Below are 26945 nucleotides of genomic sequence, written 5' to 3' on the forward strand. Positions count from 1 at the left end.
CTAATATCTAATAAAATAGACTTCAAACTAAAATCAATCAAAAGAGATCAAGAAGGATATTACATATTTATCACAGGGAAAATCCACCAAGATGAAGTCTCAATTCTGAACATTTATGCCCCAAAATACAGGCACCCACATTTGGTTTTTTTTTTGTTGTTGTTTTTTTGTTTTGTTTTGTTTTTTCGAGACAGAGTTTCTCTGTTTAGCTTTGCGCCTTTCCTGGAACTCGCTTTGTAGACCAGGCTGGCCTCGAACTCACAGAGATCTGCCTGCCTCTGCCTCCCGAGTGCTGGGATTAAAGGCGTGCGCCACCACTGCCCGGTGGCACCCACATTTGTAAAAGAAACATTACTAAAGCTTAAATCGCACATCAAACCCCACACACTAGTAGTGGGAGATTTCAACACCCCACTCTCACCACTGGATAGATCTGCCAGACAGAAGCTTAACAGAGAAATAAGGGACCTAACAGAACTTATGACTCAAATGGACTTAATAGATATCTACAGAACAAACACAAAAGAATATACCTTCTTCTCAGCACTCCATGGAACCTTCTTGAAAACTGACCACATGCTCGGTCACAAAGCAAATCTCAACAGATACAAAATCATTGCAATAACCTCCTGTATTTTATCGGACCACCATGCCTTAAAGTTAGATTTCGACAACAACAAAAACTAAAGAAAGCCTACAATCTCATGGAAACTGAATAATGCCCACCTGAAGCACCAATGGGTCAAGGAAGAAATAAAGAAATTAAAGATTTTCTAGAATTCCATGAAAATGAAAGTACAACATACCCAAACTTATGGGACACTATGAAAGCAGTGCTAAGAGAACAATCCATAGCACTAAATGCCCACATAAAGAAGTTGGAGAAATCTCACACTAGTGACTTAACATCACACCTGAAAGCTCTAGAACAAAAAGAAAAAAACTCACCCAGAAGGAACAGACACTAGGAAATAATCAAATTGAGGGCTGAAATAGAAACAAAGAGAACAATACAAAGAATCAATGAAACAAAGAGTTGGTTCTTTGAAAAAATCAACAAGATAGACAAACCTCTACCCAAACTAACCAAAAGGCAGAGAGAGCGAGCATTTAAATTAACAAAATCAGAAATGAAAAGGGAGACATAACAACAGACAATGAGGAAATCCAGAGAATCATCAGGTCATACTTCAAAAACCTGTTCTCCACAAAACTCAAAAATCTGAAAGAAATGGACAATTTTCTAGATACGTACCACATACCAAAGTTAAATCAAGACCAGATAAACTATTTAAATAGACCAATAACCCCTAAGGAAATAGAAACAGCCATTAAAAGTCTCCCAACCAAAAAAAGCCCAGGACCAGGTGGTTTCAGTGCAGAATTCTACCAGATTTTTAAAGAAGAGCTAATTCCAATACTCTTCAAATTGTTCCACACAATAGAAATAGAAGGAACACTACCAAACTCCTTTTACGAGGCTACAGTTACCCTGATAATCAAACCACACAAAGATGCAACAAAGAGAATTACAGACCAATCTCCCTCATGAACATTGATGCAAAAATACTCAACAAAATATTGGCAAACTGAATCCAAGAACACATCAAAAAAATTATCCACCATGATCAAGTAGGCTTCATCCTAGGGATGCAAGGATGGTTCAACATACAAAAGTCCGTCAATGTAATACACCATATAAACAAACTGAAAGAAAAAAAAAACCACACAATCATCTCATTAGACACTGAAAAAGCCTTTGACAAAATCCAACACCCCTTCATGATAAAGGTCTTAGAGAGATCAGGAATACAAGGAACATAACTGAACATAATAAAGGCAATTTACAGCAAGCCAACAGCCACCATCAATTAAATGGAGAGAAACTCAAAGCGATTCCACTAAAATCAGGAACAAGACAAGGCTGTCCACTCTCCCTATATTTATTCAATATAGTACTTCAAGTTCTAGCTAGAACAATAAGACAACAAAAGGAAATCAAAGGAATAGAAATTGGAAAGGAAGAAGTCAAACTTTCACTATTTGCAGACAATATGATAGTATACATAAGTGACCGAAAAAATTCTACCAAGGAACTTCTACAGCTGATAAACTCCTTCAGTAAAGTGGCAGGATACAAGATTAACTAAAAAAAATCAGTAGCCCTCCTATACACAAATGATAAAAGGGCTGAGAAAGAAATCAGAGAAACATCACCCTTTACAATAGCCACAAACGATATAAAATACCTTGGGATAACACTAACTAAACAAGTGAAGGACCTGTATGATAAGAACTTTAAGTCTCTAAAGAAAGAAATTGAAGAAGATATGAGAAAATGGAAAGATCTTCCATGCTCATGGATAGGTAGGATTAACATAGTAAAAATGACAATCTTACCAAAAGCAATCTACAGATTCAGTGCAATCCCCATCAAAATCCCAAGACAATTCTTCACAGACTTGGAAAGAACAATACTCAACTTCATATGGAAAAACAAAAAACCCCAGGATAGCTAAAAGAATCCTGTACAATAAAGCAACCTCTGGAGGCATCACTATCCCTGACCTCAAGCTCTACTATAGAGCTATAGTAATAAAAACAGCTTGGTACCAATGGAATAAGACCAATGGAATCGAATTGAAGACCCTGACACTAACCCACACACCTATGAACACCTGATTTTTGACAAAGAAGCCAAAACTATATAATGGAAAAAAGAAAGTATCTTCAACAAATGGTGCTGGCATACCTGGACGTCAACATGTAGAAGATTGCAAATAGATCCATATCTGTCACCATGCACAAAACTCAAGTCCAAGTGGATCAAGATCTCAACATAAATCCAGTTTCACTGAACTTGATAGAAGAGAAAGTTGGAAGTACTCTTGAACGCATTGGCACGGGAGATCACTTCCTAAATATAACACCAGTAGCACAGACACTGAGAGCAACAATTAATGAATGGGACCTCTTGAAACTGAGAAGCTTTTATAGGGCAAAAGACACGGTCAATAAGACAAAAAGACAGCCTACAGAATGGGAAAAGATCTTCACCAACTCCACAACTGACAGAGGACTGATGTCCAAAGTATATAAAGAACTCAAGAAACTAGACATCAAAATACTGAACAGTCCAATTAAAAAATGGGTTACAGAGCTAAACAGAGAATTCTCAAAAGAAGAATCACAAATGGCTGAAAGACATTTAAGGAATGCTCAACATCATTAGTCATCAGAGAAATGCAAATCAAAACGACTCTGAGATACCACCTTACACCTGTCAGAATGGCTATGATCAAAAACACTAATGACAGTCTATGTTGGAGAGGATTCAGAGCAAGAGGAACACTCCTCCACTGTTGGTGGGAGTGCAAACTTGTACAACCACTGTGGAAATCAGTATGGCGGTTTCTCAGAAAATTGGGAATTGATCTACCTCAAGACTCAGCCATACCACTCTTGGGCTTATACCCAAGGAATGCTCAATCATACCACAAAGATACATGCTCAACTATGTTCATAGCAGCATTATTCATAATAGCCAGAACCTGGAAACAACCTAGATGCCCATCAACTGAAGAATGGATTAAGAAAATGTGGTACATATACACAATGGAGTACTACTCAGCAGAGAAAAACAATGACATCATGAAATTTGCAGGCAAATGAATAGAACTAGAAAATGCCATCCTGAGTGAGGTGACCCAGACTCAGAAGGACAAACATGGTATGTACTCACTCATAAGTGAATACTAAATATAAAGCAAAGGGCAATCAGATTGTAACCCACAGATCCAGGGAGGCTACCTAGCAGGGGGGACCCTAGGATGACTGTGGCTTATAGTAAGTTTTGGTTTTGCCCAATTACTGGACAAGCTTTAGTGAAACATTTCACTGTCAGGATAAGAATTTGTACTGTATCAAGCTGATGAAAGGATATGCTGGCTGTACTTTCAGGAGGGGAGGCTAAAATCTTTTTAGATTATGGATTAGCCTATAGAAAAATGTCTGCCGTAAATCAAACAGTGAAAGGGAAGATGAATAGGAATCTCACTTACACAACTTAAGTAAAACATAGCTCTCTGAACAGATGAAGATAGGTCTCTTCTGTATCCCAGAATATAATCAATATTTATATGTATAATTCAGTTATTATTTGGCTTAAAAGGGCTTATTGGAAAATGTCATCATTTTTACTATTCTCTACAGAGAAAATATTTTCCAGTTTCAAATAACTTTTGAATTATAATGTTTCTACGTTCAAGCTATCTGTGTATTATTTCTCCTGCAGTTGTACATAAAATATTTTTACATTAAAAAAGGACAAATACTATGGAATTGTATTACATGAAATATATAGAATATACAAATTCATAGAGACAGAAAGATTAGATGTTATCTCAAGATGGAGGAGAAAGGCATCTAGAGCAATGATTTCCTAAGTACAGAATCTCTGTTTTGTGTGATGGAAAAGCCCCACAAACAGACAGTAGTATCAGGACATAATATCATGAATGTAATAAATCAATACAATTAATGTAATTAATGAATATCATCAATATAGTTATTGAATGAAGACTGTGAATGTAATCAATGAATACCACAAATATAATTAATATCATGAATATAATTAATGAATATCATGAGTGTAATTAAGAAAATAAATTTAAACAATTTTTTAAAAAATCAATCAATCGGTCACTGAAAACAGGGCGCTGGAGAAGATGGCTCAGCAGTTGAGAGCACTTGTTCTTTTGGAGGACCCCAGTTCAGTTTCCAACATCCAGGTGGGATGTATCCCAATTACCGTAAACTCCGTCTACACACAAATAGAAATACAAGTAAAATAAAGATCAATACTAAAAATGAAAACACTTTCCACCTTCCGACGCCACCTTCCACAGGAAGTCTGATCTTGTCTCCAGTGGTGGACCTTCGCGTTGCTGAGTACCTTGTCTGTAGGAATCTCTGTCCCTGCTTTAGGAAAGTGGAGAACGGAGAACCTCATCTGTTAATCCTCTCCAGCTCCCCAGTCCTTCGTACATGGCAGAGACGAATTCTGTCTCCAGTCACCAGCCGTTTAAGGTAAGGCTCGCAGCTGGCAGGTCAGGCTACCCCATTTCACAGTGAAGTTCACAGTTGAAGAAACTCCCGCGCTCGCTCGACTAATGGACCGGAGCAGCGCACTGGGAGCCACGCCGGGGCTGCAGGGAGCTTGCTTCTCCACGGTGCGGAAGGCCCTCCTCCCGGTGCTGACCCCGCCCCGCCCGCCCTCCTCCCTCCTCCCTGCTGACCCCGCCCCGCCCGCCCTCTTCCCTCCTCCCTGCTGACCCCGCCTCGCCCGCCCTCCTCCCTCCTCCCTGCTGACCCCGCCCCGCCTGCCCTCCTCCCTGCTGACCCCGCCCCGCCCGCCCTCCTCCCCCCCTCCCCGTGCTGACCCCGCCCCGCCCGCCCTCTTCCCTCCTCCCTGCTGACCCCGCCCCGCCCGCCCTCCTCCCGGTGCTGACCCCGCCCCGCCCGCCCTCTTCCCTCCTCCCTGCTGACCCCGCCCCACCCGCCCTCCTCCCGGTGCTGACTCCGCCCCGCCCGCCCTCCTCCCGGTGCTGACCCCGCCCCGCCCGCCCTCCTCCCGGTGCTGACCCCGCCCCGCCCGCCCTCCTCCCTGCTGACCCCGCCCCGCCCGCCCTCTTCCCTCCTCCCGGTGCTGACCCCGCCCCGCCCGCCCTCCTCCCGGTGCTGACCCCGCCCCGCCCGCCCTCCTCCCGGTGCTGACCCAGCCCCGCCCGCCCTCCTCCCTCCTCCCGGTGCTGACCCTGCCCCGTCCGCCCTCCTCCCGGTGCTGACCCTGCCCCGTCCGCCCTCCTCCCGGTGCTGACCCTGCCCCGCCCTGCTGACTCCGCCCCGCCCGCCCTCCTCCCTGCTGACCCCGCCCCGCCCGCCCTCCTCCCTGCTGACCCCGCCCCGCCCGCCCTCCTCCCGGTGCTGACCCCGCCCCGCCCGCCCTCCTCCCGGTGCTGACCCGCCCTTTCCACACGTGATGGGCGTCTCCCACCCGCGCCTGTCAAGAGTCTGTCTACCCACCTTGGCCCAGTTCTCTTTCAGGGACACATATCTATGGCGCTGTGGTGAAGGGCGCTGGTTTGTTTCTGTTAACTTGGCACGCACTAGAGTCACCCGGAGCGCGGGGCCCTCAAGTGAAGAACTGCCTCCCTGCGCTGGCCGAGGGTCCAGCAGTGGCCCTTCTCTTGATGAGTGATTGATGTGGGAGCGCTCAGCCGACAGTGGGCGGTGCCATTCCTGGGCAGCCGTCTGGGGTCGCAGAGGAGGCTGAGCAAGTGATCAGGAGCCGCCCGGGAAGGAGGCTGAGCAAGCGATCAGGAGCCGGCCGGCCGGGAAGCAGCACTCCTCCGTGGTCTCGGCTTCAGTTAGTGCCTCCAGGTTCCGGCCTGGAGGGCTCTCTTGGCTTCCTTCTTTGAGGGACTACACCTGTGAGCTAAATAAACCCTATCGCTCCTAAGTTGGCTTTGTTTTATCACATTTTTTATCACAGTGGCAGAGAGCAAGCCAGGACAGTTAGGACACACAGAGCAGGCGAGTGTTGGTTTGGGACTGTTTTGCAGTTTTGTTTTGTTTTTTTTTTTTTTGGTTTTTCAAGACAGGGTTACTGTGTAGCTTTGGCGCCCTTCCTGGAACTCACTCTGTAGCCCAGGCTCACAGAGATCCGCCGGCCTCTGCCTCTCCCTCGGTGCTGGGATTAAAGGCGTGCATCACAACCACCCCGCTTGATTCCTCTTTTTAAGATGGAGGTTTTGTCATATTACCTATGTTGTTCTTGACTCATGGGCTGAAGTGAATCTCCTTTATCCTCCAGAGAAGCCGGGGCTGCTGGTGTGTATCACAATGCTTGGCTTCAAACATTAAAACCCACACACTTTAACTACACACACACACACACACACACACACACACACACACACACACATTTAAGAAACTGTATTTTGGAGTCTGGAGAGATGGTTCAGTGGTTAAGAGCACTGCCTGCTTTCCCAGAGGACCTGAGTTTAATGCCAGTACCAGAGGATCCAGTACCCTCTTCTGGCTTCTATGGGCACTGAATGCAGATGGTACATAAACTTACATATTACATGCAGGCTCAACATCCATACACATAAACATAAACACAATTTATTAAACAAAGAAATGATATTTTGGGGCTGGAGCGAGAGCGGCTAAGAGTGCCATACCGCTCTTGCGAAGGATCCAAACTCAGTTGCCTAAGTTTTGATCCCACGGTAGGTAGTTCACAACTGCCGGAAATCTCAGCTCCAGGTGACCCGAGGGCTCTGGAGGGCACCTGCACTGCACAGGCACGTGCCCACACTCGGACACACGTGGTTCAACATAAAGGTACATCTTTAAAAAAACAAACAAGCAAGCAAACAATTCCCTTAACTATCTGTAATCACTCTGGTTCTTTAAACTCTTTTCTGTCACTAAGAAAAAGTGATAGCCAGTGAATGGCCGCTGGTAAGGATGCTTGCGGAAAAGCCTGATACTCCCCGTTTCAGCTCCAGGACCCACGTAGTAGAAGGGAAGAAGCCTCCTGCAGGCTGTCTCCCGACCTTTGCACTCACACAAATGCATAAATGCAATCTAAAGAACGATGTTTCCTACCTCCCAGATAGACTTTATAGTCTATTGACAGGTTGGAATGCAGAAATATTGAGAAGCGTTCATCCAGTCACACACAGTTTTCCTGGGGCCCACTGTGGTGGTGCAGCACACAGAGAGGGGAACGCATCCTCGACACCAGCAGGCCTGTGCCACAGTGGCTGTCTTTGGTGAGTGTGACTGAAGTTGAATACATTGCATAGGCATCAGAATTATAAAAAGAAATGCACAATGCTGTCACATGGAATTGCAGCCGGTCCCAATTTTCCAGTGAGAGTGTCTGCTGGCCACCTAGGGACGACACTTTTTTTTTTAATAATTGGTTTTTTGTATGTGGTATTTTGCCTGTCTGTGCACCACATGTGTGGCTGCTGTCTGCTGAGGCCAGAGAGGGTGCTGGATCCTCTGGAACTGGAGTTACAGACAGTTGTGAGCTGCCATATGGGGTGCTGGGAATTGAACCCAGGTCCTCTGGAAGAGCAGTCAGTGCTCTTAACTGCTGAGCCAACTCTCCATCCCAGGGCACACTCTCTTTTATTTTTAAAATTTATTTATTTTGAAACAGGTTTTGAATCCTGTAGTTCAGGCTGAACAAGAACTCACAGTCACTTGCCCTTAAGCTCCCAGTGCTGAAATTAGAAGCATGCACTGTGATTTAAAAAGTACTTACATTCTAAGGATAGAACTATTTATCCTTAAATAATATAAAACTGTTTACCAAAAAAGGGGGAAACAATATATACATGGAGGAAGGATAGAACAGACTCCAGAAGCTTGTCTCCTGACCTCCACACTCATGACCCCAAGTGTAAATGATAAATGTTTTTTGGTTTTAAAAAAAATTATTTGGGGGGCTGGAGAGATAGTTGAGTGGTTAAGGGCACATACTGCTGAGTTCGATTCCCAGCACCCACATCAGGTGGCTTACAATTGCCTGTAACCCAGCTCTAGAGGCTTAACACTTATGGCCTCTGTGGGCACTTGCATTCATATGTACATATCCCCACCCAACATACACATAATTAAAATAATAAAAATAAAATTTAAAAGATATTAAGGTATTTTATGTATATGGTATTTTGCCTGCATGTATATCTATACACCCCACAAATGCCTTGTACCCGAGGATGTCAGAAGGGGGTTTTGGATCCCCTGGGACTGGAGTTGTGGGCTGCCATGTGGATTTCAGAATCCAGGTCCTCTGGAAGAGCATCCAGTGTTCTTAACCCCCGAGCCGTCTCTCCAGCCCCAATAAACACTGTTTTTAAAATGGGAACGGGAGAGAAAGCTATCTGGCATTCTGCCCTGGTCTCCCCTGGTCTCTGCGTTCATGTGCATCGGCACTTCTTGGACCTGCACACTTACTTGCATATACATACAAATAACATACAAAATGTCATTATTTTCAAAACAACATATGAACTTGCTTTTTCATTAGAATGTAGTTACTTTTTTCACACCAGTAATTAAAAAACAAGACCCAGATTATATACAATTTTATATATATGCTTAATGACATTATTCCATCCCTGGGGGCCACATAGTAGAAGCAGAGAACTGACTCTGGAAGTTGACCTCTGATCTCCACACCTGTGCTGTGGCCTGTAGGTGAGTGTGTGCAAACAAACACACAATAAATAAAACATAAAAGTCTAAAAGTGCAAACAGTTATCAAGGTCATGTTCTGGACTAGAAGGACAAGGATGCCAGGCCAGTTGTTTACACAAACAGTCACAGTTGAAGAGGACTTCCCCTGTGCCTCCAGCCCGCACCCAGCTGGCCTCATCTGAGCTGCACCTTCCATGGTGGAAACACTGCTTCTCACTGCAGTCCGCCGCCCAGGTCTGCTGGGGCCTCTCCCATCTGCAGCTACACCTCTTCCCTTTGACTGATGTCTGCCCGCTCACTGTCATGTAAGGGTTTTCTTTTTGTATCTTTTTCTTTACCAGCGTCTTGAAAATTAAGGAAAACTTCAGTTAACTCTGGACAATTTGAAATCTCTTTAGGATCCCAAATATTGTCACAGTCTACAAATGCGCCTGGGAGGGACCCCACCTTTTTGCTCGCTAGCTATTGGTCCATGATTCTTTTTCTACCACAATATTCTCAGGGCCTCCTTTCCGCTTTTTTACTCTTTCCGTTGTGTTTCTTTCCCATTTTTGCAATGTAGTTTCATTGGAGGCCATTTTTAAATCGCAGACCTGAAGAGCGAGCGCTTCAGGGTCCAGCGGTCTGTGTACCTCCAGCTAGAGCCGCACTCATTTTAGTGATTTTATCTCCATTGGTGTCAGTTCTCGTACAGTTTTGGAGTTTACACATTTTAGTGATTATAGCAGCTTATGGCCTCAGAAAGTCTTATTTTCTGTCAGGTTCAAATGATTATTAAACCTTATCATGTGATGCTTTACTAGGAGCAATCAGAACTGGATAGGGTAAGCACGCAGTCTCCGATGCCTTCACTCAGCTGTGTCTCTGGTCCGATCAGAGGAACTCCCAACGTCATTTTGATTTGGCAGTCACAGCGTGGTGGCTTCATCAGCTTCTCGAAGAACACATTGAAATGTAGTAGCTCCAACCAGCAGCTTGTTTCACAGACATGCAGACCACTGACCGGCATGGCCACAGCACAGCCAGGTCCTTCCCAACCTCCCACCGAACTACCCATTTTCTTTGCTAAATAAATAGCCTAAGTAACGCTTTCCAGATGGTTGCTGCAGTTTTTACTAGATGGTGAAAAGAATTAATAAACCGTATTGTAACTGTATTAAGTCACAATCCCATGCGCTTGCAAGCACAATCCTTGACGGTCTCTAGAGGAGTACTGCATGAACAAAGGTAAGTATTCCTTCAGTAGCCCGGTGCTGGGTTTAGAGCCTTGCGCAGCTCGCTCGCGACCCGCGGGCCTTCTCGGAATAGGGAAAGCCAGCGCTAGTGCGAGCCCTGGGCGGAGTCTTGGCGGTCCGTAGGAGGCCGGGGCCAGCAGCCCCGCTCGGCTTCAGGAACCAGCCGCAAGTTCTCAGCGCACCAGGGAGCAGCGAGCTGCCGGTAGTCCTAGTCCGCGCCCTAGGGGAGGAAGGAAGCCAGGGGGCGGAGCCTTAGGCTAGGGGGCGGAGCCAGGGCGGGGCGGAACCTTAGAGGAGAGTCGGAGCCAGGGGCGGGGCGGAGCCTTAGAGGAGAGGGGCGGAGCGAGTCCGGGGGAGGAGCCGGGCAGAAGGCGGCGTCCCGAGGTGGGGCCTATTGAGGGCGTAACAGGGTCCGGGGCGGAGCGGGAGCGGCCGGGGGCGGAGCCGGTGTGGGGCGGAGCGGGCGGCGGGAGCGGGCAGCGGGGGGCGGGGCAGGCCGCGGCCGGAGCGGCCCGGGGCGGGGACTTCTGGCACTTTCTGGGACCTGCGAGGCTCGCAGACCTTCAGGCCGGAAACCGTGCGTACCCGCTACCGGGGCCCTCGTCGTCTGCGCCGCCCGGGCCGCCATGGCCAAGTGGGGTCAGGGGGACCCGCGCTGGATCGTGGAGGAGCGGGAGGACGGGACCAACGTGAACAACTGGCACTGGTGCGGCGGGCGGCGGCTGGGCCCCGGGCGCGGGCGGGCGGCGGGCGGGAGGGCTGCTGGGAGGGCCGCGCGGCGCCGCAGCACGCCTGCCCCTGGCGGGAGACGGTTCGTAACTGCCCCGGCCCTCCGGCTTCAGGCGCCTCCCGAAAGTTGGGCCAAGCCCCGCGGGGGACCTGTGCCTCACCGCCCCCGACATCTGCGCCTCGGTCGCCCCTCACCAGGCCTTTTCGGGCTTGAGCTGCCTAGTGCGCGTGCGTGTGCCGAGGGCTGTCTCCCGGTGCAGTTGGAAGGGCAGGGGCTTGGATCTCACTTGCTTTGCTTTGTCTCAGTTTGCACTCGCTACCTGCCCGCTTTGTGTCTCCGGAATACCGGGAGATGTCCGCCTCTCTGGCGGGCGTTGGGGAAAGCTGAGGCAGTTCCCGGGGCCGAGCCCGGACCGCACCATTACATGACTTGGCTGTCCTCAAAGAATGATGTCCAGTGTTCTAGGCTGGGTTCCGTGGCTAGGACACTGACTTGTCACAGCCGCTCTCCGACCCTTCGGATGGGAGCATTAGGGAGAGTGCATAAGATAAATATGGAAAAGCTCAATAGTTTGTGCTGTGATTAAGGTTATTTAAATGATTACCACCGTTACAGATGGCCTCAGCCCAATAATTTCCTGTGGGTGAGATTGCTTGACTCTCCTTCCTGGGGCCATTGTTTTTAAGATTGCCCAGTAGTATATGATGAATAATAGTGTCTTAAGAAACTGAGCAGCAGGCTTAGAAGACACTTAGTAGAAACCTAGTCGAAGAAGCACATTTGCAAGTTGGAGGCTGCGTGAGTAACAGGGCTCACCTGATGTGGGTCTGGAAGGCATCCGCTGGGCAGGTGGAGTCGAGCTGGGCCATTCACTCGTGTCTTTCTGTTCTCTGGCAGGACAGAGCGGAATGCCACTGTCTGGTCCAAGGGGAAGCTCCGAGAGCTCCTGGTTGGCCTTGCTGTGGAGAATGAGGCTGGCCGATGTGAGATCAGTGAGTTGAAGCAGGTGGAAGGGGAGGCTTCCTGTAGCAGCCGCAAAGGAAAGCTTATTTTCTTCTATGAGTGGAACATCAGGCTGACCTGGAAAGGTAATGGGGTCCTGCAAGAGGCATGTTGGGCAGTTTTTCCAGTTAGTGAGCAGTATAGTTCTTGATGGAGATGCATTTGGAGCTGCTGGTTCTGAAACTGCACTTTACCCAGCACTTTAGATGGTTGAAGGGCAGTACTCTCTCAGCTGAACCCTCTTACCATCAGCTGTGATTAGGGCTTCATGTAGCTGCTGCCTGGAGCACCCTTCCTCCACGGATGCCTGCTCCCTCAAAATTTTTTATTTAAAAAGTTAAAATCATTTGTGTGTGCCGCAGCACATGTGTAGAAGGCAAACAACTTGCAGAGTCCATTTTTCTACCATGCAGGTCTCCAAGGGTGGAACTGAAGTTAGTGGGATTGGTAACAAGCGCTTTTACACACTGTGCCTCCTTCCCAGCCCACCCGTGGGTCTTTTAAAAAATATGCATGTGTACAGTATGTGTGTGGGCATGTGTGCCCTGGTGGGTATATGAGGTCCAAGGACACATTTGTGGAGTTGGCTCTTCCCCTTTGTTTGGGTTCTGGGAATCGAGTTCACTTCACAAGGCTGCAGCAGTAAGCTCCTTACCACTGAGCTGCCTTGCCAGCCCTCCCTTGGGGTCTTTAGCACAGGTTTTGTCTGTGTGGATTTGCCTCTGACAATTCATACAGCTAGAGTCCTGTCATGTATACAGTTCCCTGTCTCCGCTTCCAGGTCATGTTTTCAGTCCATGTTGTACCATGTTTCAGTATTTTATGCTTTCTGTATCCATTGTGTGGATAGACCACATTTTGTCTGTTTACTAGTCGGGCATTTCTGTTGGTGATTTTCTTGTCTTTGCCAAGTTCTCCTATGGCACTTAACTTTTGACTCAATACTTGTTGAAATGACCAAGGTTCAGACCCAGGGACAGGGACAAGAGAGATGTGGTTATGGAGGACTGCATTGTGTTAAGAAGTTGGGTCTCTGCCCTTGAGGTGGCTCCTTTCTGTGTAGTTTTAGAGAGGAGTTCTCTACACTGGCCCGGGACTGATGTCTTTGTGCAGGAGTCAAGGAAGTATTCAAATATCAAAGCAGTCCCAGAAAATTCTCGGCAAGTTAAGGCTAGCCTGAGCTACATAGATCTACTTCATAAAAGCCAAGAGCTTGGAATGTAGCTTGTGATGGAATGCTTGCCTAGTGTGCAGAAGGCTCTAGGTTAGATCTTAAGTGACTTGCACACATGTGCACGCTCACTCACTTGCACATGCACTCAAGCAGTCTTGGCCCTGACTCTGAACAGCCCCCTCCCTCCTCCAGCTGGGAGTTGCTCTCACTTGCTTTCTTTGTAGCTCCTGCTGCTGGGGTGTAGCAGGCCTGGAGTCTGAAGAACCTCATGGCCTGTATCTCTTCATTTCCCTTGCCCCAAACAACCACTTTTTTGCATGACAAGAAAATAGATTCCCAGACCTAGAAGGGGAAGAAATATATATTGTTGCCATGGAAACAGTCTTTGGGGCAGAATCAAGCATCTTGAAGGTCCCTCTGAAGTGGCTATCATTGAGCTGAATCTGCCAATTGGTGTTCCTGTTGTCTATGTGTGGGATAAGACCTTGAAGCCCATCATCCCTGGGTAGTTCCTTGGGGTGGGGTGGGGAATGAAGAGACCAAAGTGGGCATAAAACCTGCGACTGCTAGGGCAAGTGGGCAGGCCAGTGTCCTAAGGACGCTGTTACTCTTATTCTGTTCCTTGGCACCTCCCTTGCAAGTCAACACTGACCACGTTTATGGGCATCTCAAGTTGAAGAGGTAGGTAGGGATCTGGGGCTGACCTTTGCACTTTGGCATTTCTGTCTCCTACATACACTCCCTTTAGAGAGTCTGGTCAGAGTAGCACTTCTGGAGCCTGGGCGTGCTGTTCAAGCCGAGGGAGGGCTCCTCTGATACTAGATTTTGCCAGTGTTTGTTCGCTAGCACTATTTGAGGAAGGTGGCCGGAGTCCATGTGTGCTGCGAGTTGGTCTGTACACTTCTGCAGTCAGGTCCACGTCTCAGGGCTCTGTCTTCTGGGTAGATGGTGAGTGTGGCCTGTGTTGTGCTTTGAAAGATAAACAAGTATTGCAGACCCCAGAAAGTATGGCTTCTGGATTAAGTTAATGTGTTAGTTACATTTACCAACCAACAAACAAAACCAAAAACTGGCATTTGAAGTTGTCCCATATATGGTCTGGGCTCAGAGAATCAGTCACTCCTGATGCCTGTGTGGCATAAACTCAACTCATCGGGCTGGAAGGCAGCCTGTTGTGGGTGGTGGAACCCTTTCTCACCTTGTTTTGTGGCAATGAAATGCCTTTAGATCATGCCTAAGTGTCAGTGTGGCTGTTGGTGAACAGTGTTCCAGTTGCATAGCCCTGCCTGTGAGCCTAGTACTCATTTTGAGTACACTTATATTAGGTGCTCTGTGTACTCCCAGACCAGTATGGTAAGAAGGATGTGCATTGAAAACAACAGGAAGTCTCTGTGTGTGACCAGGAGTTGGCTGCAAGGGCTTTTAACCCATTGTGTCGTTGAGGACATTGAGGCTTTGGTCTGGGAAGAAATCCACATGGACTTTGCCAAGCCACAGCTTTTGAAGCTTTCCATGGTCAGAGCTCATTTTCCCTTTTTGTCCCTCTGTCCCTTTCTGTCCACATGTCCCTTTCTGCCCACTTGTCCTTCTGGTGTCCTCTTCCCCTCAAAATAGCCCTTCTTGCTAGACTGGCAAAGAACACTGCAAGACAAGAGAAATGGGTGACAGACAAGCAGTTTGTGTACACCAGTTGGCCAATCCAGCCACCTTGTCTTGGTTATTCTTTGACGGCCTTAACCCTATAAGGGGGTGGAGCCATACGTGGGCTCTTCAGTCAGGCAGAGGACTTTTGAATAAAACCAGTTATTAATTGTGCCTGTTTTGCTCCTTTTAGGTACAGTTAAAGAATCTGGTGCAAAACACAAAGGATTGATTGAAATACCCAGCCTTTCCGAAGAGAACGAAGTTGATGACACCGAGGTACCTACTAGGCTCTCCTTTCTAGTCAAGCTTCTGCTCTTGGTGTTGGGTACTTGCAGACTCCTCACTCGGGTGTGTGGTCTCCCGTGGTAGTTGTGAACTGTGGAAGCTGTCTGCCATTGCACTATGGGTGTATGAGAGGTGGAGCAGAGTGGGAGAGGACGCCCTAGGGAGCTTCAGACTCCCAGGACCTGGGCAGGTACCTGCCTGCAGCAGCCTGGCTTCCTCATCTGTGTAGTTAATTTATCCTGGGATGTATTCAGGTTAAATGGGACAAGGTATGTGCTGGGAAGTGCTTGGGCCACTTGCATGGCTTGCTGAATATGACTGTTTCCCTTTAGTGGGGACAGTTCTCAGCCTTCAACTGTACTGTACTCTTGGGTTTGTCTCATTGCTTTAAAAAAAAAAGTTATTTTTGACTGGCTGGCTTATTCCTGTGCCCACTTTGACTCTTCACATTGTCTCTTGGGGGCAAGACTGTTGTACAGCAGCTGTCATTTCCAAAGCTAGACACTGGCAAAAGCCGTCTCTAAGTGTGTCTCAGGTCTTCAGTGGGCCTGTCTCAGACATAACCTTCAGACCTAGCTTGCTGTACTTGGGTGCTGTAGTTTTACCACATGGAGCTCAACAATGCAGCTTCCTGGTGGCATATTAAACAGATCTAAAGGTCTATCCTGCAAGTACCATCCGGCAGATTCAGATGCAGCCCAGTCCAGAATCACTGGGACCTGCTGTAGTTTGAGAACAACACCTTTTTGCATTCCAAATACCAGACCACTTACTGCATCCCTGTCTTTCTGTTGCATTCCTCTTCCATTTTTCCTCTCCCTTAGCTGATTTTTCTCTCTGCCAAGAGTATACAGTCCAAGGCCAGGTTATATGGGAACTTGATTTTCTTGGGTGGTGGCTTTGGGTTTGTAGACCAGCGCTGTTCAGTGTAAATGTCACATAATGCAATTTAAATTTTAATTTACCACATTAAAAACCAGATAATAATTAAACATTTTTAATCCAGTATCCAGTAGAGAGTAAATATGATTTTAACATGTAATTAACAAATAATTGATGAGGTACTTTACCTTTTTTTCTCCCCTGTATTAAGTCTTTGGAATCTGGTGTGTTAGTTTTGACAGCATAGTTCAGACCAGGCACTTGTTAAATGCTTAGCCACAGGTGAGCTGCCATACCAGACCCTCTCTAGATAAAGCCATGATCAGTTTAACTCCTATACTTAGGCAATTTCAAATCAAGTTAAATGGTTGATCTGTTCAGTCCATTCACAACGTGGCTGCCAGTACTGGCCTCCAAAATGCTTAGCTCCTCTGTGACCATGAAGCAGCTTACATTTCTTGTACCACCTCCTCTCTCTCATCCACAGTTCCGTTACCAATAGGACCCAGTGTTGGAAGAATACATTCAACCAGTTTTTTCTTAGGCTTTTATTCTTCTGATTTGTAGGTGAACGTGAGTAAAAAAAAAGGAGATGGGGACATACTGAAGGACCTTATGAAAACTACAGGCACCGCCAAGGTCAGGGAGGCTCTTGGAGAGTACCTGAAGGCACTCAAGACGGGTAAAGGCGGCATCCCTTGTGAACCACGGAGTCCCTTGCTGTTTACCCAAGTTACATTTTGCAAGAGGGATGGATTCCCAAGTCAGGCTCCTGAAACACCATTAGACTGCAGAATAAGTTGTAGTCTGGGTGTTGAAAGCTAGTTGTGGGAAAGACTAATAATTGCCACTTGTCGATAATTTCCTGAGCTGGGCATGGTGGTACACTTAAAGTCTCAGCACTCGGGAAGCTGAGGTAGGAAGACTGTTGCAGACCCCATTCAAAAAAGAAAAAAACAAAACCAAAAAACCCAGTGGACTAGTTTTTATGTAATTACTTAATGTCTGTCTTCCCTGCTAGACTATATGCTCCATGAGGGCATGGAAGGTGTCTCTCTTAATCACTGCTGTATCTCCAGCATCTAGCACAATGCCTGGCACATAGTAGGTGCTTAATAAATCTTTGCTGAGTGAATGAATGTATGAATGAAAGTGACTACAGATATTTCAGGTATCAGCAATACCTAGATAATCCCTATCCTGTATCAAGTGAGGCTATTGTCATTTTCCTAAATTAGAGGTGACAGCTGGGCAGAGTGGCCAGCAGGGCTTTCTCTGTAGCTCATCCTTGAAGCTTGCTCATTGAGTGTCCAGGTTTTGGCATACACAGGTCTGGGGTCAGCACTCTTCCCACAAGACCTCGCAGGCATGAAGACTGAGTGAGAATAAGCTTTGTGAGAGGTAGTGGAGAGTAGGTGAGAACCATAAGCTATTAATAGTTAATCGTGTACAACCTAGCTATTTAGAACTTGTGGAAAAGTCAGCATTTTAGAGGAATGTGGTAAAGCAAGGCAATGAACAAAGAATAAAGGGCCTTTGCTAATAAGCATCAGTAATATATGTAAAAACATGAGAGTTCTTTTCAAGGCCTCAAAGTGTTCTTTTGAAAAATTTCAGTTTAGATAAAAATGTTAATGAAATTTTATTATTTCCTTATAGAATTTACAACAGGAATGATTTTACCAACAAAAGCTGTAGCAACCCAGGAACTGACTGTTCAGAGGAAACTGACTGGAAATACTTTGCAGGTATGAGCCTGGTGGCTATAGTGAGGGAAGACACCTTTAATGAGTTTCCAGACAATCTTGATGATACTGGGTTGTAGATGAGGAAAGGGTATTGATGTCATTTTGTGGAATGACAAAATACAACTTTTTTGCTTTTTTTGTGCCAGGTATGAGGCGGTTGTATGCTGGGCCTGCTCCCTACCACAAAACTCCCCTCTAGCCTGAGGTTCCAATTCTTTATGAATGAGAACACTAAACAGGTCGTGTACTTCATCAAAATTATTTTTAAGTCATTGGTTGATAGATTAGCCTAGGCTCATGGTGATCCTGCTTCAGACCTCTGTCTGCTGAGAGCAGAAGTGTAAGCCATCATAGCCAGCAAGAGCAAGTGACATTGAGGCTCATCTATCGTGACAGAAGAATGTTCTGTCGAGGTCTTGGTTTTGGAATGTATGCATGGAGTTAACACCCTTTAGGTGTGGTCATCTTCCACCCTCTTGTCATGTTCTGGGTCTAACTAAGATCAGAGGTGTTGAGCTATAGCCTGGGAGTGGAATGGAGGTAAAGTGCTCATAGGAACAAGCTGTTTCCAGCGTCACAGCCAGCACTGCTGGAGCAAAGAACTTTAATGCTGTTCTTCTGTAAATGGAGGCAGCAGTGTGCAACTCGTAGGATTCACCTTTGGATCCTGTTGCTTCTCTTCTGGTGTCTTACCATCCTCTTGACTCTCTTTCCTACCTTGAGGTGCAGGCTTCTCCAGTGGCACTGGGTGTAAGGATTCCGACTGTAGCCTTGCACTTGACGGAGCAGTTTGACACAACAGTAGAACAGCTGTACAGTATCTTCACCGTGAAAGACGTAAGTAACACCCTGAGCCACTCTACCAAACGTGGTGTGAAGCTCTGTCACAAGGAACAGTCTGCTTCTGAAGAAAGGACACTGGTGAGGAGAAGCCAGGGACGGCTTCTGAAAACTTGAGTGACGACGACGACGACGAGCACTTGTGGTGGGCTGTATCAGCAGTTGGGGGATATATACATTTCCCACCTCTATAAAGAAGAAAGCTTTGATGTCCAACACAATTAAAGCAAAGCCACAGCGTTGGTGAAATGCTGACTGACCTGGCATGTTAGACGCTGGTATATGCCTTACCACACGCGTAGGGTGACAGCATGCATTGGAATAATATGTCTGTTTTGTTTGCCTAGTTGGTGCAGAAATTTTCCAAATCTCCTGCTGTATTAGAAGCTGAGAGGGGAGGGAAATTCCAGATGTTTGATGGGAACATCACTGGAGAATATGTGGAACTGGTAAGTAACTACAAGGTTACAGTGGTGACCTGGGGTAATGTTGCTCTTTCACTCCTATTTTAACTTGTTTAAAGGTTTTAATGAGTTCAGTCCCAAGTTCTTTTTAATACGGTTCAATGTAGAACAAAAGAAAAACGTTATATACTGTGCATTTTTAAGTAATGATAAGGACTAAGCCTTATTTTGACAGTAATTCTGCCTCACTTTGTCTTGGAGACTTCAAGCTCTGCTGGTTCCAGCACTCTATGTCATTAGGGTCCAAGCTGCCAGATATCACTGGCATTTCCAATCAGCTGTGTAGTTATTACCAGTTATTACCGTAGCTTGGTCCTTGGTATTAATGTTGCCAAGGATATTGGAGAGCATTGGGGTAAACTGGAAGACAGGATTATATGCTGTTTGTTGGTTCTAGTATTGAAAGGAGCTTAACTCGGAAGGGTTAGTTTCTTTTGTTGTATGGTGCAAGTTTCAATAAATGTTTTTAGTGAAATGTCTCCTTTGTTTTCAGTTAACAAACAGGAAGATCACCATGAAATGGAGATGCAGGAACTGGCCAGAAGGTATGTTATATGAGTTTACATATGGCCAAGTGCAGCTGGCCTGGACACTTTCTTCTTCCTGATGTCATAATAAGGCTCCTGGTTTTTCCCCCCAGAACACTATGCAACAGTTGCATTGAATTTTGTGCCTGCTCCAGGGCAAACGGAATTACATTTGGACTGTAAAGGAGTTCCTGTCTGTAAAGAAGAGAATACAAAATTCTGTTGGCAGAAGCAGCACTTTGAAGAAATAAAAGGTTTACTTCAGCTCACCACCCAGAATGCTTGAATTAGTTAGGTTTTTTTATAAGGACATCCTTCTGTAAGCAGAAACCTGGCCTGTTTACTTACCTCCTCTTTCTTCCTCAAAGTCTCTTCCTCCAAGGTCCCTAATTTATTTTACATTGGATGAAATTCCATGAAACTACATAATTGAAAAGCATTGCTTGAAGCATTCTAGACTCTGCACTGAGTAAAATTGGGCGTCATCTCACCTTCCATGGCTGTTCCTCTCTGGAAAGTAGGTGCAGTCCAGTCACCCAAGCTAAGGCTGGTCCCAACACACTACTTCATTGCTACAGTTGATTTAAGCTTAAGACAAATAAATGGCATGTTATACTATTTTGTTCTACTCCAGTTTTCAAGGTGTAGTTCTTAGAAGTGTTGTGGTGAGGGCTAGCTGGCTGCATTGTTAACACTTTTCTTGCTCTCCTTGGTGGCTTCCGAGGAATGAGACATCCACGTGGTAAGTTACTTTTTTGGACTACTGAAGACTTCTCAAACAGCAAGACGGCCACATGCTTCCTCCCTTCAGTCAGCTCACTGCTGTCGTCCAAGGAAACTGAAACAACTTACGTAACAAAGGAGTCATCACAGTCAGTTTAATTTAGTACACAGAACAGAGTCAGTCATTTCAATAAAAATAAAACAGTTATTTTTACATCAAGTGTGCTTTATTTCCTCCACAGGTATTCTGTTAAATAAAGCACCATTTATATACTGCCAGGCCACAGCTAAAGAGGATTCTTTACAGAATCAAATTTCTTGTGGTTGTTCCGTATACAAGTAAACTTAATTTTGATAATAAGAACCACAGCGATCAGAGGCAATCTGCCTCTCTTATTTTAAGGTACAAAACTGGCACAGAGGACACCATATTATTATACACAGTAAAAATGCTGTAAGTTTAAATTACATTGTACAGGGTCAGAGCCCTGATTCTCCCAGAAAGCCATATTAAATGAAAGCCACTACAGTGAACTCTTAATTACATAAAACATACCCATTATCTGATTGCCCTTTAGAAAGTATACAGAAGATGCAAGTTTTTTCATCTGGAGTTCTGCCTGACCAAGAAGTAAGCCTATAAATCTATCTTGCCATTCAAGCAGAGAGCACTGGACAAACCGAAGCACAAAACAAATCAGCGAAATCGAGACAAACGGCATGGGGGAGGGGCACTGAAAAGTAGACATGCCACATCTAATGTCAAGAAGCAGCTGGATTTCCTTTGCCAGATATCCTTGTGACCACATGGATTGTTGATTCAATGGTCCTACACAGGGTATCTAAAATGTCGTGTTGCTGCATGTGACCAAAGAGGCCTCTGGAATGGCCACAACTGAGTGATAGAGCAGCCTCGGGGTCCTGGGAGGACAAAGCTTGACCGTCACAGCTTCTCAGATCAGCTAAGTCAGACAGAACTGCAGAGATGGAAGTTGAAGGGAATTCGGATTCGTCTTCAGCTAGTGTAGTATCCTTGGGACAGTGAAGGTCTTTCAACTCTTTACAGTCGTCAAACCTGCCACTGTTAGACTGTTCCTCTGCATGCTGTGACCGGATATGTGACCCGTCTTCTGGAAAGGAAGATGGGCCTTCCATCCGATACTCTTTGACAGAGCCGTTTTCAGGGGAAGGAAGGTCTTGCTCGGTCCCTGGATCAATAATTGATGAGTCTCTTGTCTCATTGTCTGAGGTGCTAGTGGGGGTCAGGACCTCCCTGGTATCTGTTTTGATGTCACCAATGCAGCTGTCTACGGCGTGCTCCTCGTCACTGCTTACCCGCCGCCTTTTAACAGGAGTTGCCCCTTCATCATCTGTTGGGGGAAAATTATATTAAAACAGAATCTTCTTCAAAAGAAGATTAAAATCCTACTGGAGGCAATTGTGAGGGAAGCCAGTTTTGTTTTTAGCATTTTTTTTTTTTTTGGTAGTGCTAAAGCTAAGGGCTTGCAGTACTAGGCAAGAGGAACCACTGAGCCATACCTCCAGCTTGTCTTCCTCCCCCAGCCCCAGCCCCAGCCCATGACTTAGTTGACAAAGCTCACCTTTAGTTTTTCTTTCTTTGGCGTCTTGCTCTTGGAGTGAGTTTCTCTGCTGCAGACAAGTTCTACACTTGCTTAAAAGCTCTTGCAGAGTTGGGATCAGAGCTGGGTTTAATTGTTTGGGAGTGTGTACTGACAGGAGCAGAGCAAGTGCCCTCAGGTCCTACAAAAACCCAGATAGAAGAGTTCAAATCCTGAAGGAACATTTAGACAAAACTTCAAAGCTGAAGAGGTTTTTTCCCCCCCAGGAATCTATCCATTCTGGTTTCTCTGGCAATGAGGAATAATGCTAAACCAGCATTAGGACATTACAGTATTCCATCGGTTTGAGTCGTTTATACCATTGTTTTGTGCCTGTGTCAAGTAGGCCAGAGTAAAGACTCTTGAAACAGAAACCAAATAATGCAGCTTTCAAATCATGCTATAATTTCAAATAAAATTTGATTTTATTTCATAGGAGTCATAGTTTCTCAAGTTCAGTTCTGGTGTATATCCCTGTACCAAAACAAACAAACAAACAAACAAAAAAAAACCCTGCTTAGCTTTATAAGCATCTTGTTTGTTAGGGGCTGTTACTGAATGATAGTCTGTATGTTTCCAGCGTGTTCCATTCTACGGCTTTCATAGAATCTACATAAATCAATATACTCTCTAGACTTAGCTGCCTTTATAATCATAAGTGGGACTGTTTTGATTACTTGGGAGTCATAGACAATTATCACAAATTCCAATACACACACACACACACACACACACACACACACACACAAGCAGAGATAAAGGGATCTATTCTGCTTTTTATAAAGACAGACTTCTAGCCTTGGCTGGTTTGGAACTCGTGTTCTAAGGCTAGTCTCCAATTTGCCAATGATCTTCCTGCCACTGCTCAAGTGCTATGATTACAGGTTTATGCCACTATCTTAGTTCTTACTGGTTTCGTTGCCCTTAACATATTGAATGCCAAACTGAAACAGTTTTTCTCATATGTGATCCTTTAAACAGTAAGGTTAAACAGTAATACTAAAACAGTAATAGTTGAACAGAGGCCAGATATAAGAGTTGATCCCCTCACCCCCACTACCACCCCAACACTGGGTTCCTCTCTGTAGCTTTGGAGTCTGTCCTGGAACTCTCTGTAGACCAGGCTGGCCTCGAACTCAGAGATCCACCTGGCTCTGCCTCCCAAGTGCTGGGATTAAAGGTGTGTGCCACCACTGCCCGGCTATAAGAGCTGATTTTAAGGTCAGTTTTGAACTTCTTAGCACAATTCTTACCCCATTTAAAGAAGCACTTGCTTTTGAAATTTCAACTCGGTTGGTGAAATCAGATTGCAGGTTTTGATATTGGTTTATCAAGTTTGTGATAAGGGTGCTGATTAAACTGGCACAGTTTGCTTCTGAAAACACTTGACTCTGAACCTGGAAAAGAAAACATGGCCGTGCATACACAGAACAAGTCTTAAAATCCAAGACTAACATAGTAAGCACACATTAAGCAGAAATGGTCTTTCAGAAGAACTACATACCTTTAGAAGGAAATGTGTCATGAATGTGTAGACAATATTGTTATTTAGAAAAGTTCTTTCATCCATTAGGATACATTTAATATACTCGGCAAAAACAGGATCTTCACACAGAAGCTTGATGCAGTTTTTCGACATTGTGGACTAAAGTGGAGAAAAGAAACACTCAAGTTAGAAGCTGGGGACTTGGACAATGTTCAGGTGGAAATGTAGTAATTTGCTACAGGAAGACAATGGCAAAACTCAATGTGTTTTGCATGTGTGCCTGCATCTGTATGTGTCTACCATGTTCACAGAGGCCAGGAGAGGTGTTGGATTCCCCACTAACTGGAGTTACAGACAGTTGCTAACTGCCACGTAGTGCTGTGAATCAAACTCGGACCCTCTGGAAGAGCAGCAAATGCTCCTAAGCACTGGCTATGGATCCCTCCAGCCCCATCCATACAACACATACCTTAAAGGAAATATGGCTTTATCAGCCAGCACAGAGTTAACAAGGACTAAAAAACAAGCCTTAAGGAATAGGGGATATGAATGTTTTAAGGGGACAATCAATGAATAAATGCATAGATAACCAAACCACATTTATATCAAGAAAAGACATTTTAAGAAAATACATTTGCTAAACAGAGTTAAGGTTTACTGTGAGGTCCCAATGTTTGGAAATGTTACTAAAGTTTGTTTTTTCTGTTTTCATATGGGTAACTCATAAGTACACGTAGTATGTCTTTCAACAGATATACCATCTAGAATACCTACATGGGTGTATATATTACACATAGGAAACAAGACTTTAGATAGCATGTATTTATAAACATTTTAGTAAGTCAGTCAGTTGTTCAAGATCACCCAAGAAATTAGGAATAGAATATGACAAGCTCTTTAGATTCTTAGTGCTGGGGGAGGAGGGGCGCTGGAGAGATAGCTCAACAGTTAAAAGTACTGACTGGCTGCTTTCCCAGAGGATCTGGGTTCAATTCCCAGAACCCACATGGCAGCCCACAATCATCTGTAATGCTCCAGTCTCAGGGGATCCAATGATGCCTTGTGGTTTCTGAGGGGACTGCATGCACACGGTATGCAGACAAAACACCCATACACATAAAAATTTAAATAAAAATTTGTACCTTTCATGCTGTTATCTACGAAAAGAGCAATAGCAGTGGCAGAGAGGGGAAAGCAGAAATCTGCTCCAACTTATTGAAGACACTACTCAGTTCAAGGTGGCGCACACCTTTGATCCCAGCACTCCTGAGGCAGAGGCTGAACAATCTCTGTATTCAAAGACAGCCTGGTCTATACAGGGAGTTCCAGCACAGCCAGGGCTACAAAGGGAGACCCTGTCTCAAAAGTAAAGTAAACCAATAAGTCATTTTCTGAATGCCAATCACTTTAGCTAAGTGGAATCAATGTCTTTCAAAGAGTCCAAAGTTCTTTGTAGTAATAGTTGAGAAACTTTTACTCAGTAGTAAGTACTACTGCAGAAAACTAACACTCCTCAAGAAACAGATGATGCTATATACATCTTTGAGTTTGGGGCAAGAAATAACCATTATTATGGTACAGCATGGTGAACATGTGCAGATGCAACCAGAAGGAAATCAAATCGTTAGTTTGTGGGGATCCTTTAGGCCATATCCAAAGGCTGAGACAAACCTTAGATTAGATTAATCTGGCTTCCTTCTTCACAAATTCAACATCTAACAAGCATTACTTATGTGTTGATGTGCTGGCTTTAAAGATTTTTTTTTTTTTTTTTTTTTTTTTTGAGGCAGGGTCCTGTTATGTAGCCCAGGTTGGCCTTGAATTTGTGGCTATCCTCCTGCTCCAGCATATGCTGGGGATGCAGTTACAGGCATGCATCACCATGCCTGGCTGGAGGTGACTCTCTGAAACATGGAGTGGGTGACATAGCCTTTCCTGTTCTATTTGGTTTGAGCTAAAACTGTCCTCTTCTCAGTAAGACTGATAGTAGAAAACATGAGCATGAGATCCCTGAAAAACCACAACCAGGCAGAGCTAAAGGCCAAGCAACATGGTTTCTGCTAGAGATGTTAGTGACAAGGAAGAGCCAGTGGAGCGGCGGGAGCTAGGAGAGGCATGAGCTTGCTTTCTCTAGTATCTCTGTTTCAGACTTTCCCAGAAACTGCTGCTACTGAGCTATGGATGAAATATCCAACATAAACAGTTTATTTGGGTTTTCCCTGTACAATGCTTGAGTTGAAATAAAATTCCAGAAGGCAGTACTTCCCTTAATTCTACAACATTCCCAATTTATAGCCAAACAGTTTTAAACCTAAAACTTCCCGGCTATTTGGTTGGATGAGATCAGAGAGCAATCATGTAAAAATCATTTGCTTTACCTGAGTCTGACATAGCTCAGTCCAAAGTTTGGGGAACAGTGCAAGATGAAGTGGCAAGCCTTCATAGGCAACCAGGACACCTAGTATTTGAAAAAGAAAATCAGAATAGGTTATAATTGTAAGTTCCACTGATGAGTTACTGAACTGAAGGTACAGTACTGTTAGCTATCTCTGGTTTTGACTGCATCATTACAAGAGAAGTCATTACAATGTTCTAAGCAGTGCAGAAATTGAGAATGTGGAATTGTGAATTGTTTTCTACACCCTTTACCTCATCCCCAGAAGGGTCTAAGACAATAATCTCAGCCAGCTCTTATTTTTGAGTACTGGGACTTATCTAGGAAGATTAAAGCCACTGTGAGGGGTTTTCAAAGTTTTCTTGGATTAAGGAAATACTCTGTACATTGGAAAATTTCCCAGGCTTGCTACATTTCAGAAGAGTGGGAGAGGAGGTGAGGAGAACTAGGTTCTAGAGCATTCCGTTTCTTCCCCTTTTGTCTTCTCAGTGTGTACTGAAGTAAACACTGCTGAGTCTACTACTGTCTCCTTGCCTTGTCCTCAGGATCTTCTGGGTAGATCAGATTTGGGACTGTTAGGACTCTGTATGCACGTGCTTGCATTCGTATGTGTTTTCCTGGGGTTTGAAACCAGGGGCTCAGTAAGCTAGGTAAGCACTTTACCACTGAGCTACAGCCCAAGTCCTGAAACCCCGAATTTTAACCTCTTGTAGATGTCGAATACGTTTTTCCTGTGCTCCTCCTCCTCCCTCCAGACTCCCTGCCTCTCCTACAGAAGCTGCAATGTCAGCTCCCTCCATAAATGTACTACTTCTGCATCTCTCCACCTTCAGGAAAAATATAACCAGAGGAGAAATAGAATACAAGCTATCTTCCAGGTAAACAAAAAGTATGGGCGGGGTCGGGAGA

The 26945-nt window shown here is 45.2% G+C and overlaps 2 protein-coding genes across 4 annotated transcripts in view; one reads left to right on the top strand and one right to left on the bottom strand.

The window, feature by feature from the left end:
* Positions 1–11025: 11025 nt before the first annotated feature.
* On the top strand, positions 11026–20750 carry LOC131920857 (activator of 90 kDa heat shock protein ATPase homolog 2). Its single transcript, XM_059275319.1, has 9 exons — positions 11026–11223; positions 12145–12335; positions 15258–15343; positions 16802–16916; positions 17894–17982; positions 18712–18819; positions 19170–19271; positions 19780–19831; positions 19927–20750. Exons 1-9 carry the CDS (start codon positions 11144–11146, stop codon positions 20097–20099), a joined length of 996 nt encoding a protein of 331 aa, XP_059131302.1. The 5' UTR covers positions 11026–11143; the 3' UTR covers positions 20100–20750.
* The window catches only part of Usp34 (ubiquitin specific peptidase 34), a 192867-nt gene continuing 186599 nt past the window's right edge, over positions 20678–26945 (bottom strand). For all 3 annotated transcript variants that reach the window (XM_059275318.1, XM_059275316.1, XM_059275315.1), the window contains 5 exons: positions 26020–26099; positions 23660–23800; positions 23409–23552; positions 22138–22297; positions 20678–21906 (listed from right to left, as the gene is read on the bottom strand). In XM_059275318.1, coding sequence (XP_059131301.1) covers positions 21299–21906; positions 22138–22297; positions 23409–23552; positions 23660–23800; positions 26020–26099 — 1133 coding nt within the window. In that variant the 3' untranslated portion in view covers positions 20678–21298. The remainder of the gene's footprint in view (positions 21907–22137; positions 22298–23408; positions 23553–23659; positions 23801–26019; positions 26100–26945) is intronic.

This window comes from Peromyscus eremicus, chromosome 10 (genome assembly GCF_949786415.1).
Source record: "Peromyscus eremicus chromosome 10, PerEre_H2_v1, whole genome shotgun sequence".
NCBI classification, from domain to species: domain Eukaryota; kingdom Metazoa; phylum Chordata; class Mammalia; order Rodentia; family Cricetidae; genus Peromyscus; species Peromyscus eremicus.